This window comes from Pteropus alecto, unplaced genomic scaffold (genome assembly GCF_000325575.1).
Source record: "Pteropus alecto unplaced genomic scaffold, ASM32557v1 scaffold5, whole genome shotgun sequence".
In the NCBI taxonomy this organism is placed as follows: domain Eukaryota; kingdom Metazoa; phylum Chordata; class Mammalia; order Chiroptera; family Pteropodidae; genus Pteropus; species Pteropus alecto.
Genome location: NW_006441953.1, coordinates 29,896,378 through 29,910,705, shown reverse-complemented (window position 1 = coordinate 29,910,705; position 14,328 = coordinate 29,896,378). Strand labels below are relative to the sequence as shown.

At 55.3% G+C, this 14,328-nt stretch overlaps 1 protein-coding gene across 1 annotated transcript in view; it reads right to left on the bottom strand.

Annotated features, from left to right (window-relative positions):
• Positions 1 to 14,328, bottom strand: part of EVC (EvC ciliary complex subunit 1) — a 51,206-nt gene that overhangs the window by 2,437 nt on the left and 34,441 nt on the right. Inside the window, exons 13-18 of the mRNA XM_025051835.1 lie at positions 9,478 to 9,587; positions 5,646 to 5,856; positions 4,495 to 4,701; positions 2,871 to 3,015; positions 1,671 to 1,782; positions 951 to 1,077 (exon numbers count right to left, since the gene is read on the bottom strand). Of these exons, the coding sequence (XP_024907603.1) occupies positions 951 to 1,077; positions 1,671 to 1,782; positions 2,871 to 3,015; positions 4,495 to 4,701; positions 5,646 to 5,856; positions 9,478 to 9,587 (912 nt within the window). The remainder of the gene's footprint in view (positions 1 to 950; positions 1,078 to 1,670; positions 1,783 to 2,870; positions 3,016 to 4,494; positions 4,702 to 5,645; positions 5,857 to 9,477; positions 9,588 to 14,328) is intronic.

Below are 14,328 nucleotides of genomic sequence, written 5' to 3'. Positions count from 1 at the left end.
CGGTCCCCATTTACAGGTGAGAACATGGAGGAGGAGGGGCTCGGCGAGGGCCACGCAGGCCGTGAACCGGGGTCCCACCCAGTCCTGCCTGACCCAGAGCGTGAGCTCTTAACCCCGAGCCCGTGGGTTGACGCAGACCCCGCGCTCCACGACTTCCTGACTGCGTGAACCTGCACCCGACTTAACCTCCTGCAGCCTCATCTTCCCACGGTAGCCAGGTACTAGTAGTAACCTCCCCTCCGTTGCTGGACGGCGACGTCCGATGGCACACGTAACGCTGTCAGCTCAGACTGTCTACAATGGGCCCTCGATGGAGTGTGAACCACCGTTACTGTCACCCTCGTCACCGTCACCGCTGTGAGCGGCACGCGGCGGTGAGTGCGCTCACGGGGCCGACACGCTGTGAAGTGTCTCCATTCTAGACTACTCGATTTTTTTTAAAGCAGCTGCTTGGCTTGCTATCTGTACTACTTATAATCCCACGTGGATGAGATTTTTCTATGAAAAATAAGTAAAACAGCCACTTTCTGTCACAAGAGTTGAGCTTCCTGTACGTCCCAGATAAAACGCAAGCCTCGGCCCCCGGCAGCACTGTCTGAGAGACACCGACGTCAGCCGTGACTCTGAGCGGCCCACGTGGTGACTCCCACCCAGGGGGACACGCTTTTCGCTTTTGGTTCAACGGGTAGGAACCGGTCAGCGCCCAGCAGACGCGCAGGGAGCGACACAGCCCCACCCACCGGCCTCGAGGCTCACGGTCGAGGGGCGAGGCCGATGCACCACTGGCCAGTGGGACTCGGACTCAGTGGGGGCTGAGGGGGTCTCCAGGGGCCGGGCAGTCCCCTCACACAGGCCCTACGCTGACCTGTGATCACGAGGCCGGCCTTTCGCTATTTCCACCTCTCTGAACCACTGCCCGCTTCGCAAAGGCCTGTCTCTGAGACTCTTACCTGCACCTGGGCCTCGAGCTGGGCCTCCAGGTGGTCGGTGAGCCTGGCCTTCTGCTTCCAGGCGTCCAGGCGGGCCCGCTGGTGGGCCGTGAACTGGGCCAGGAACGTCCGCTGCTGGGCCAGCACCCTGGCAGAAGGGACGAGGCTGTCGGTCAGAGGCCCGGCACACACCTGTCCCAAGGGCCTGCTGAGTCGCGGGAATTAGTGACCAACAGCCGTCCTCGAGCCCTCGGGGCCACAAGAGAAGAGTAGCCACGATGTGCGGTGGCCACACACGCTGTGGACACACGCGAGCCCCTCCAGCCGCAGGCTGACTCGTCACAGAATGACTGACACTTGGGGGCTTACACAATCTCTCGGCACATTAACATGGTCCTCAGGGTGCCTTGGTGACAGCAGCAGGACAGCGTAGAAATGCCGGGGGCAGGAGAAGCTCGGGGCGGGGGGCGGGGAGGGGACTGTCCCCGAGGTCTCACAGCTGCAGTTAAGGCAGCCACAGGAGACGCCCGTCTGCCTCACCCCTTCCTCGCTGTGCTCCCTGAGGTCACCTGACCCCCAGTACTCGTGCCAGGGTCTGCTTCTGGGGGAACCCAAGATTGGGGTGCAGGGGGGACGTGCTGTGCTGGGGCTGAGCACTGAGAACTGGAAAGGCAGCCGCCACCACACCTGGCTCGCTGGCGGCCTCGCGTAGACCCACGTGGACGACGGGGGAGACCTCACCTCCGGTGGACGGCCTGGGGGGCTTCGCGAGCGCCACCTGCCATCTCGGCCCCCGAGGAGGAGCCGCCGAGTTCCTGCTTTTTCCGCAGCTTGTAATTTTCTCTTCTCTCGCCTGTAACATTTAACACACGGCAATCAAGGTGCATGTTTGAAGCATCAGCTCTGCCAGGTGTGGGGCAGGCACCGGACGCACATGTCAGCAGGACACACCTGCTCTCAGAGGGGGCGCGATTTACACCGGCCACGCAGCCCGCCCCGGGGGAAGGGCCCGGATTGCGGGAGCAGACCTCGGCCTCAGCCCGGAGCAGCCGTGCTCCTCCCGTGGCTGCTCCGCCACGTCTGGTACCAGGAGAAAGGCAAGGGCCCCGACAAAGACTCAACACTAACAGCCGAAAACCCAGCCCCGCAGGAAAGCGACTCGGCCCGCAGTCGTGGGTGTGCGGCTGGCCAGGCGCACGCGGGCGCCTTCTGAGGAGCTGGCAGCGCTGGCCTCTGAGGCCCGAGCACACGGACTGTACGCGGAGCTGCTCACATGTGCCTAGCTGCTCTGCTTAACTAGCCGCTATGCTTAAGGAGCTGCTCACATGTGCCTAGCTGCTCTGCTTAACTAGCTGCTCTGCTAAACTAGCTGCTACGCTTACCTAGCCGCTATGCTTAACTAGCTGCTACACTACTAGCTCTGCTTAACTAGCTGCTCTGCTTAACTAGCTGCTACGCTTAACTAGGTGCTGTACTTAACTAGCTGCCACATTTATCTAGCTCCTACATTTAACTGGCTGCTATACCTACCTAGCTGCTATACTTAACTAGCTGGGTCTCAGGAACACTGCGTGGGCCGCTGGTCTGTCCTCATGGTCACCCCAACAGCTTAGCTTTACCGAGGGAATCGCCATCTCGTGGACCCCCAGGAAGGCCAGAGCGAAACCACGTCACCACTAAGTAGGAATCTGAGGACGTATGTCCTGATTCATCTACTTAAAAAAATCCTATTGTATCGTACGTGTATGTTTCTTTAAGTGCCTTTTTTAAAAAAAAGCCTTTTTTGGGACAAGGCAGAGTATATATAAGTAAATGAAATATTAAAAAAAAAAAAAAGATTCCCCCAAATAAAATGTGAAACACCCGACATCCTAGTCTGTCCCGAACTCCGAGCGCGTTTGGCTCGTGGCTCGTGGGGCTGTCCCCGAGACGGTGTCACACCCTGCAGGGTCTTCAGGTGCTGCAGCTGCCGGTCCTCGTGGTCCCCCATGATGCCCCCAACCTGCTGGTAATACGCCTGCACGAGCCGGCCGACGCCGGCACTGGTCACGTAGACGCTCTCCGCGGCCGCCTCCAGCAGCGTCCTCTGCGGGCATTGGGGACAGGGCTCAGCAGGGGCTCACACGCGGTCCCCACCTCCCCTCGCTCCGGCTGGCCTCGTCCACCCCCTCCCAACCTAGGTCATGCCAGCGTCTCCAGTTCCTCAGCCCACCCTGACCTCCCTTCAGGCCGTTTCTCGGCTCCGCCTCAGTGAAACCTCTCAGTGACTGACGAGCGTGACCAACTCCCCACCCCTGCTGTCCCCTCCCGTCAGAGTGTAAGCAACTAGCGAAGGCAGCACCGCTGGCCTCCTGGACCCCTCTCTCCCCTAGCACCCGCCACGAGGCCTGGGGCCACGAAGCCCTTGAACGCAGGTCAAAGAAACTACTGTCCTTCCAGAAGCCGCGCACGTGCTCTTTCTTGGGGCGGGGGCGGGGCACCCATTGTCTAATCTTGACTCTGAGTCCCTTGGGGAAGCTGGGGACAGAACACACCACGCCAGTATTTCGTTCCATTTCTTAGGTAAGAGTTGTAGAATTTTCGGGGAAGGAGGTGACCCACCCATTACCCCAAGCTGGGCACACGGGGACAAGGTGGTGTGTCACAGGAACGTGGCTCCAACCTCTTGGCCACGCATAGAGGTGACAGGACTTTATCTAAGTGAAAGGACTCATGATGGCACCCGTAAGTGTCCCGGCCGGTTTCAGGCCTGCAACACGTCCAGTGTCCGCCGGCCGGGGACACCCTCTCCACGGCGGTCTGCAGCGAGCGGGGGTGTCTCGCCTTTCCTACGGCTCGAGGGGGAGGCGGCCAAGGAGGAGGAGAGAGGGCGCTGGTCACGTGGGCCAACACCAGGCTTCAGTGCCGACTCTGCTACTCACTAAAGCTTAACACGTGCCTTTTGCCCAGTGATCAGCCTCAGTTGTCCCAGCTCAAACAATGGGAACGAATCGGCCTTGGCGGGCAGGGGCCGAGGGGAAGAGGCAGGCGAAGCGCCCACGCCGGCTTGGACGTGGGATGCTACCCGCTCACGTCTCCTCTCGCGGCCGCTGCCTTTGTCCTGGGGTTTATGCTCACTGTCAACACAACGATGAGCTGCTGCCTACTCAAGGCAGCCGCATTTCACCGCGTTGCTGGGCCTGACGCCACAACTGGCTCCGCAAGCCTCCTGCCCCCACGGAGGTGGCCGCGGGCAGGGAAGGCCCACGTCTCTCCCTGGGAGAGGGGCTGGGGTTCAGATCCTGTGTTAGCCACTGACCAGCCAGGTGGCTCTGGGTGAAACCACGTCCCTCTCAGACCTGCTGTAAGGGCTGGGCCAGGGCTCGGAATGACGTGAGGTGGCCGGCGGCAGGCGGAGAGCCCCACCGACTAGGAGGGCCGCTCCCTCTTACAGAAGCTGGTAACCTCCGAAAGGACCAGTGCCTGGCTGCGCTCTGCTCACCCCACCCTCGCTCGGCCCCTGCCCTCCCGCTCCACCCCAATCTCTCTTGCCCTCAGGCTCCCTGGGACGGGGGCTGGCACGCACCTTGAAGTCTTCCCTGTCCCGGGCCCGGCTCTTGGTGGCCGCGTTCCGTGCCTGGCCCAGCAGTGCGTGCCCGATGGCCCTCTCTGTGTGCCGCTGGAGTTGCTGCATGGCCTCCTGGGCCTCGGCCAGGAGCTGCTGCTGCAGCTGCAGCCTCGTCCGCTGCGCCTCCTCCTGCAGCCTGTTGGTCTCCTCCAGGACGCGCGCCTCCTGGACAGGGCGGGACAGGGAGAGGAAGAGGCTGCTGCCCGCATAGCGGTTCTGGCCAGGTCCAGGACCAGGGTGCGGGGTCGGCCCTGCCTGTGGCCCCAGAAAGGATGGGGAAGGGGCGGAGAAGGCATAGGAAGTGGGGGGCTCTGGGCTTCAAAACCCAACACCCGATGGATGAGCGAGGGGTCTGCTGAAGGCTCCCCCCGATGCCACCTGTGTACCCTCTCATCATGACAAGAACGTCTCATTCTTCCAGAACACCATGAGGCCTGAGCACTGAGACCGAAGGGGACACAGAGGCTCAGAGATGTTAACTTTCTACAAGTCACACAGTAGAGCCGAGTTTTGAAGTCAGACCTGAGTCTGAGAGTCGTCTGGGACATCACAGAAGCCATGGCCGGGCGTGTGGAATCCCGGGGACTGAATTTTCTTGCGGGACAGAGTGAGAAGGGGGTGAGGGGCTCAGAGGAAGGGCAGCAGGTCCTGCCCACGTCCCACCGAGCTCTCCCGGGCAGAGCAAAAGGGTGTGAGCTTCGCTTTCATTAATGGGTCAGAAACAGCAGCGGTCTGCACAGCTCAGTGGCCACGTGAGACCTGGAATCAGCCTGTTTATGGGTTTAAACCCCAGCCCTGCGATTTACAAGCTCTTCCTTTGGATTTGTTAAAACCGTGAGGCAGCTTACAGGCCTTGTTTCTCCCAGCGTCTCGATGACGACTGTACCAATCCCTGCCCTGACTGTTCATGCATTTTTAGTATAATCCTCACGATAGCACACACTAGAGCCTTTGGGCGCACTGGGTGCCCCACAACGGGGCTGCCCTTGTCCCCACCCAGTAACAACAAGGGTGGCGGGAGTTGGGTTTTGGTTCAGGGGCTGGAACCTGGAACCTGACTAAGGCACCGCCCTTCTGGGACGGCTCCGGGGCCGACACACCGGTCTCACCAAGGCTCCAAGCAGCTGCCACTGATGCTCGTCCAGACACTGGGAGGAGCCCTGCTCGAGGGCGTGTTGCTCACGCAGCTCCTGGAGAAGGCTCTTCTTCCCGGCCAGCCTCATCTGGGTCAGCGTGGTGATGGCACTGCCGCGGAGAGCCAGCCTCCGGAGGGCTGAGCACAGGAGCAGGGTGTGCCCCTGCAGGATCCACCGCACGGACCTTCGGGGAAAGTGGGCAGGGGCTGGGGGGTCAACGATCTTGGCCTCTTTGGGCGTGGTGGTTAACTTTACGTGTCGACGTGACTGGGCCGCGGGTGCCTGGGCATCTGATCAAATGTTATTCTGGGTGTTTCTGTGAGGGTGTTTCCAGATGAGATCAATGTTTAAATCAGTAGGCTGAGAAAAGCAGATTGTCCTCCCTGACATGGGTGGGCCTCATCCAATCAGTTGAAGGCTTGCAGCAAAGAAAAGGCTGACCTTCCTGTGAGTGAGAGGACACTTCCTGCCTGACTGCCTTGAGCTAGGACATCAGCTTTTTCATGCTTTCGGACTCCAACTGAGACAGTGGCTCTTCCTGGGTCTCGAGTCCGCTGGTTTCCAGCTGGAGCTGGCACATCAGCTCCCTTGGTTCTCAGGCCTTCAGACTTGAGACCGGAACTATGCATGGGCACTCCTGGGTCTCCAAGTTTCTAACTGCACATTTTGGCACCTCTCAGCCTCTCTCCCCCTCTTTCTCTCTCTACAGATCTAGATAGATGATGGATGAATGTCCGGATGGATGGATGGACGGACGGACAGATAGACACACACACCTTATTGGTTCTGTTTCTCTGGAGAACCCAAACACACTGAACTACCAGGGAACCATGGGGGCCTTCCTGGAGGAGGCAAGTCGGAATTACGCCACCCTCTGCTGCCCGTCTTCTTAGACATGGGCGCTCACCAGGGTCCGATTCAGCCATCTGTTCTTCCACTGTTTTTTTTTTTTTTTTTTTTTTAACTTGGCCGCATCCTGCCCCGAGTTTCAGATGTGCATGGGCAGCTGCTTTCAGCACATATCCACTCGAACTTCTTATATAACTCTCCCAAAATTAACACATCCAAAAGCGAAATCGTGAGCTATTTTTGAGCTCCTATCTTAGAGACTCAAGTAAAAAACCTCAGTCTACCAGAGCGGCCCAACACTCAGTTTTATAAACTGAGGTATCTGCTGACAGCCTGAAAAGCTGAATGGAGCCTTGGCAGTCAGCCCGCCACGGAGGAGAGAGCTGGCAAACACGCCAGGCTTCCCACTGGGAGCCCCTGTCGTAAGAATAAGGCATCTTCCTTTGCAAAGGCCTAAATTTGATCCAACTAAATTTACAGATGGAGCATTCGATCTGCCACTAACTGAAATCCTTGCTCCAAGGGAACACACACCCTCTCTGGAGGACAATCCCATCATTTCAAGACTCACATCATCTCTACAATTTGCAATCACTGTGTCCAGCCCTCAGTACAAATAACCAGACTTGAAAACAGGTAAGTGACCAAAAATAAAGATGAAAAAGCAGACAATAGAAACACGCTCGCGAGATACTGAATACTGAGATAACCAGACGTGGACTTTAAAACAGTTGCGATAAATATGTTTAAGAAAATAAATAAGATAAAGAATTTCAGCAGAGAACGGAAAACTATGAAAGGCATCGAATGGACATTCTAGAAATGAAAGCACAGTAGCCGACATTCTGAACTCAGTAGGACGTGTACAGCTGAAGTGAGTGTGAACTGGAAGGGAGCTCAAAATAAGTATCTAGAGCTCAAAATAAGTATCTAGAGTGAACCGAAGAGAACGAGAGAGCAAAAAATACACAATAGCACGCGAGAGACAATACGGGGCAAGGTGAAAAGTTCTAACAAATGTGTCATTAATTGGATGCCCAGAAAGTCATGAGATAACAGGCAGAAGGACTATCGAAAGACATGGCTGAGACTTTTCCAAAACCGATGAAAGATAGCAAACCACAGATTCTAGAAGCACAACAGATTTACTAAACAAGCAAAATATACACACGAAAACCACATACATGTTGAGGTCTATTATAACAAACTGATGAAAACCAAAGAACAAAAGAAAATCTTAAAAGGAGCCAGAAACAATTGAAATCCAAAGGCAATGCATAATCTTTAAAGGTATTTAAAAAATAACTACGAAGCTAGGATTCCATACCCAATAAAAATATTCCTCAAAAGCGAGGGCGAGACAGACATTTTCAGACAAACAAAACCTAAGAGAATTTGTCACTAGCAGCTCTGAAATACACAGAACCTCAGCAAAGGAAAATCATCCCTGATGGAAGCTGAAGGATACAGGAAAGAATCAAGAGCAACAGGACAGGTAACTATGTGAGTAAATCTCAATGAATATTGACTGCGTAAAACAATAATACCTAACGGGGTTGAAAATATATGGGGGAAAAATATACGACGAGAAAAGCATAGTCTGAGAGAGGAGTCAATGGAAGGAAGGTATTCTAAGGCGTTTGCACTGTCCAGGAAGAAGGAATATATTAATGTATGTTCAATTCTGACAAGTCAAGGATGCAATTCAAAATCTCTGAACCACTAAAAACGTAGTACAAGAATATGTAGCTACTAACAAGCCATAAGAGAGATTAACTAGAATAAAACAAAAGACACTTAATTCCAAAGAAGGCAGGAGAGAAAAAGGAACACAGACAGGTGAGACAAACATAAACGGCAAAATGAGAGATCTAAGCTACAAGTGCATTAGCAGTTGGGTCTCCATTAAATACAGGTAGCCTCAGCATCGGGGTAACTACAGGACACAGGTGTCCAGGCTCCCAAACCCTCCAGTGACTCACTATCGTCCTCAGCTTGGCTCCCCAGGTTTTCCGGCTTATGCTTCTGTCTCTTCCTGGTGCTTCTCCTGAATCGTGTAAATGCCACAGTCCCCTCCCCCACCTCGCTTCTGGATGTACACAAAGCAGTGTCCTGGAAGAGGCCGGGAAACTAAAACAGAGTTCTATCGAGAAAACTTTTCTCATAAGAAATAAGGAAAAAGAAATTATTTTCAGCGAGTTGACAACAAACCCTTCTATACTAATAGTTACAGCAAAAATATAAAACGGGAATATAAAACTTTGTCAATAAGTAGGGAGTGATTGAAAATTGGCATGAGGGGTCTGATGCGTATGATGAACATGCTCTAAATTTGGACCTTGGTGATGGGTGCAGAAGTTTACTAAAGTTACTGAATTGTACACTTAAGACAGAATATGTAAATTATATCTCAAAAAAGGGGTTAAAAAAGCTCCTATGAAAGACAAGCCTTTGAAGTGGGTATTATCAGCCCCATTTTACAGATGAAAAGGTTGAGGGTGAGAAATGCTAAGTCACTGGCCCAGATCGGTTCTGACTCCGAGCCTTTATCCGTGACACTCTGCTATTTCCCTGCTCCATACTTATAATTGCAATTTGGTTGGTCTCCAAACCACACTGTAAGCCAGGGATCCCCAACCACTGGTCCGCAGACCTGTACCGGTCCGTGATCTGTTAGGAACCGGGCTGCAAGGCAGGAGGTAAGTGGCGGGCCAGCAGAGCCTCGTCTGTATCTGCAGCCGCTCCCCAGCACTAGCATCACCGCCTCGGCTCCAGCCCGGATCCTCAGGCAGTAGATACTCAGGAGCACCAGCGCCTGGTACCACCAAGGCTGGGCACCACTGCTATAAGAAGCAGGGGCAGTTCGTGTGTCCACCTTACAGATGAGGACACTGAGGCTGACGTGGAGTATCACACGGGACTCGAGGCCCCAGGCCCTGCAGAAGGCTGTACTCACTCTTCACTGAGGCCACCAAGCCGGTCCAACACTTGGCGGGTGACGCTCTCATGGCCGTCCCGTAGGTGTGTCTGCAACACAGCGGACAGAGCATCCTCCTCCATCCACACCTAAACTCCAGGACAGAGGGACAGGGTCAACTCAAGGTCATCTCATCCCTCATTGCATTGCTGGAACAGGCCTTTAAAAACAAACAAACAAAAAACCTCCTCCCTTGATTTCATCAAAATGTTCTCTTACATTGTCTTCGAAAGATTTCAAAATGTCCTATGTGCATTTACACCTTCGAGCACTTAATATCTGCACGACGAAGGGACCTAACCTCTTCTGGACAAATGGGCACAGCACCCTTTGTTGGATAACTCACCTTTTTATGTCACCTGGTGTTACGTCGCTCCCACACGCACAGCTTCCATGTGCTCCTTCTGGGCCCTCCCTCTTACTCTGTGGGTCTGTCTGTTTCTACATCCATGCCCCTCGGCTTCAATTGCCATCATTGATAGCAAGACTTTGTAGCTGCTACCACAATATCCTCTTGTACAAAACCGTCTTAGCTACTCTTGGCTGTTCTTCCTTTCGTATGAATTTTAGGATCAGTTTATTAAGTTTGGGAGAATGGCTTTTTTTTTTTTTTTTTGGATTTTCGTGTAATTTGACTGGATTAAACTGATTCATCTGGAGAGACTCATCAAATTTCTAAATTTGAGTTTCCCATCCGAGATGACAGCATCTCTCGAGTCTTACTTTATCCTTCAACGACACTTTGCGAGCTTCTCCATTAAGCTCTCGTGCACGTCGGTCACATTCTCTTCAGGGACCCGACAGCCTTTATCCCGCAGAGGGTCTTTATGCAGTTCTCACTGGGTGCCGCTGGTAGGTAGGAAACCTACTGTGTGAGGAGGTATTGATTTGCATCCAGCCGACTTGCCGAGCGATCGGAATCCTACTGGTTTGTAGACTCTTTTGCTTTTCAGTGAAGACATTCACATCGTCCATGACAGTTCCACGAGGGAGCAGCTGAGCGTTCGTACTGTGTTGTCCTCATCTTCCTTCCATGGCCTGACTTACGGTCCGATGGGTCTACCACGCCCTGCGAGGCGGAGTGTTAGAATCTGCCATTGCGACCTCACGTTGCCCAATTTTCCTTTGAATTCTGTCACACGGAATTTTTAAAAAAGTACACAATGCTCGGCCTAATGTACCATTTGTCTGGCGTTGACATTACGCACCAACTTCTTTTGCTTCGTTTTTGCCAGTACGTAGCTCTCTCGGTGTCGAATGTCCTAGGTGACCCTGTAGCGAATTATTTCTACTCTTACCGTGTGTTTTCTGGTCCCCACGCCTGTCTTTGCATTGTTCCCTCCGCCTTTTTGCCTTTTATTATACGGATCGAATAGTCCTTGTTCCAATTTTTCTTCTCTAACTGGGAAGTCACACACTCAACTTAGTTATTTTCCCCCGGCAATGTCCTCCGGCTCTAGACCTCCAGGGCCACGCCTGCGGTTGGACGAGTCGGGTCATTCCCCAGCACCCGGATGGAGAAGGTGCCATGGGCGCCCATGAGTTTGGAGAGACTGAGGAAAGCCTGGTCGTGGAATCTGGGCTGTGGGAGGTGACTCGGGGAGGGACCAGGGTGGCTGGGCCTCGCTCTGCGTTGGGTGCATCAGAAAGCGGGGTCACACCATGACTGGGGAATCTCAATAAGTCTTACCTAGAAAGACTGAGCGAGGCTAAGGCTGGCCCTGGATGTCACGCGCCTCAGCCGGGATGGGTGCCTGCTGTGATCTAAACGTGGGGTTTGCTGTACGTGCTGACTCTCACGCTGGATCACTCCTAGTGTGTGTTGTCATTTTGGATGAGGGCTCATCTTAGACGTGGCTTTCTCTGCGAGGTCCAGGGCCACAGAGAAGTGGCCAAACAAAAGTAGAGCAGGGGGCAAATCCAGGCCTGTCTGTGTCCAGAGCTCAAACCCTTCCTGGCCCCACTATGCTCTTCCTGCGTGTCTCGTGTCACCGGAGAACACGCCCCCACGCAGCTCGACCCCGTCACCGCCTGGCGCTCGGCCACCAAGGTGAGGGCCCTTCACTCCTCCTCTCCTGCGGCTGTTCTAAGGGTGCTCCTGCCAGCAGCCTGAAGACGGCATGTGCCACACGCGGTCCCTGGACAGCTCACCGAGCCTGGGCTGTGCCCCGCACCCAGACCTCATTCTCCTGGGCGTTGACTCCTCACGCCCGTGCAGAAGCCCACGGAATCGCGCCGTGTGACCCGGGACTCTTTGCTAACGTCTGCTCCTGACGCCTCTTGTGAGGAGTCCACGATAACCTGCCCAAATGCTTGGAGAACTAGAACATTCTAGAACGTTCTGCACAGTCTTAAGTCTCTAAGAAGGTAAATTCGCCTTGTCAGTAAAGCACAGGGGGACCCTGGCGTGTGCTCTGAGAAGCAGATGGAACCAGCGACAGGCGCTGAGGACGGTCAAGAGACCGAGGCCACGGGCGCCTGCCTGCGTCATGCCAGCCTCTTCGGCCGGACGGAAGGCAGGCTCATGGATGTCTAAACTCAGAAGGAACGAGCTCCTCCGGTGGCTAGGGTGCTGCCCCCGGGAATTGGTACAGGGTCATTCTGTGGTTTGGGACAAGTTTACTCCGTTTTGAACTTTCACTCAGCGAGGAGAGACAGGAAGGAACTGGCGGTGGAAGCTTGGCGGGCGCGCAGGGTGGAGGGCAGGGAGCTGTCGGGGACAGGGCGGTTTACAGGCCGGGTGGCCTCAATGTCAACACCAAGGCGAACGCCGCTGTGCTCGGGGGAGGGAGGCGAGGCGGTGTTTTTAAAAGCACAGTCAGGGAGGGCCTCACCGTGGAGGTGACACGGGGGCGAGGAGGCCGGAGCGTGCCCCGTGAGCCGGAGGGACGTGAGGGGGCCGGCGAGGTTGGAGCCGCGGGAGAGAAGGAGGGTACACCGCAGGGTGACCAGGCCCTGACACGCAGGGCCTCGGAGGGCCTGGCGAGGCTTCTGGCTTTTACGCTGCATGAAATGAGAAGCCACCGGGGGTTCCAAGCAGAGAAGCGACACGCTGTGACGTGGCGTCTTTTACCAGAGCTAACGTGCCAGCTGTCACAAGATGTGGAGGTCTTTCACCAAGGGAGAAGAATCACTGCCAATTAAACTAAGCTGCATTTCCATTTCGGGGCTGTCGACGTAGATTTAGGATGTGCTCTTGAAAATTAGTGATACGTGGTACATATTAAAAGTATCATTCTGGCTGGGGGTTGAGAACAGACGGCTAGGGGCCAGGGTGCGCTGGGGACACTGGTGGGCCAGCTGCTGCAGTGACAACAGGTATGGTGGCTCTGACCAGGGCGCTAAGAGTGGAGGGGATGAAGAGGTGACAGTCCTAATTAGGCCGAAGGCAGAACCGACTCCATTTCCTGTCGCCTGGACACCGGATGTGGAAGCGGGAGGAGCCAAGGCCAACCTCAAGTTTTGGGGCCCGACTGGATGGCGAGACGGAGACAGCGCGGGCTGGGCCGGGCTGGGCAGGGAAGGGGTGGCTCTGCTTTGGCCGCGCCGGCAGCTCATGGCTTTTCACCATCTAAGTGAGAGCTCACGTGGACAGCTGGGCTCCGGGACGGATTCCGAGCGGAGGACACCAATGTGGGTGCACTGGCCCTCAGCCCAGCAATCCCGGGTGAACTGCATCCTGTCGAGAACCACGCGGCCGAGCTCGGATGCGACTCCAGGAGCTGGGACCCCAGCTGGGCCCCAGTGCGGCCAGCCTGCAGCCTGCGAGCGACCCGGAGCAGAGGACCCAGCCGGGCTGCGCCTGGGCTCTCGGCCCATGACGGTAGGGAAGAGCATCGCGGATGCAGCCTGGGGCACTCACGCCCGTGGTCACACATCGGGGACACGAGAAGGAGCCACCAGCGAGGCAGCAGAGCAGGAGGGGCAAGCAAGCATTTTGTGGCGGAGCGAGGAGACCACCCTGGCCAGACGTTGCTGTGAGGACAGTAAAGGGACCCCCGAGAACTCGGCACGGACGCGAAACGGAAACCTGCCTGGAGCAGGGTTCGGGGAGCAGCGGGAGTGTGAGGTGGAGCCAGGATCCCAAACTGGCCGGTACCTCCGCCGTTACCTACAGGCTGCATCCCCGCCACGCCCTCGTTCAGGATGCGGACTCTTATGAACGTGTGTTAGCTTCCCAGTGCTGCCGCGGGACAAATGGCCACAAACTTAGCGCCCAGAAACAACGCAAACTTACTATCTTATTGATGTTGGGGTCAGAAGTCTGAAATGGGGCTCAAGGGGCTAAAATCAAGACATCAGCAGGTTTGCGCTCCTTCCGGAAGCTCTGGAGCAAATTCCCTCTCTCTGCCTCGTCCGCCTTCTAGGAGCCGCCTGTGTTCCTGGGCTCACGGCCCCTTCCCCCAGCCTCGAATCCGGCGGTATCTGCTCTGTGCTTCTCACATCGATCACTCCGACACTGCCGCTCCTGAGTCTTTCTTTCACCTATAAGGACCCCCGTCATTACACTAGGCCACCCGGGTAATCCAGGGTCACCGCCCCACCTCAACATTCTCAGCTTAAGCACATCTGCAATGCCCCTTGTGCCACGTGAGGTAACATCAGTCACAGGTTCTGAGAATCAGGACGGGGACATCGTTGGAGTCTCTGTGCCCGACACAGAGGGCTGGGGAGAAGCCCAGACACCTGAATTACATTTTGAGAACCACCATTTTACGTACGACCTGTTCCAACTGCGTGACAGCATCCGTGACTTTTCACAGCTTCCCTGAAAACAGGAAATGAAATTACCAAAGCCTTTTGGGTAGAAAAATGTGGGAAATGCATTTC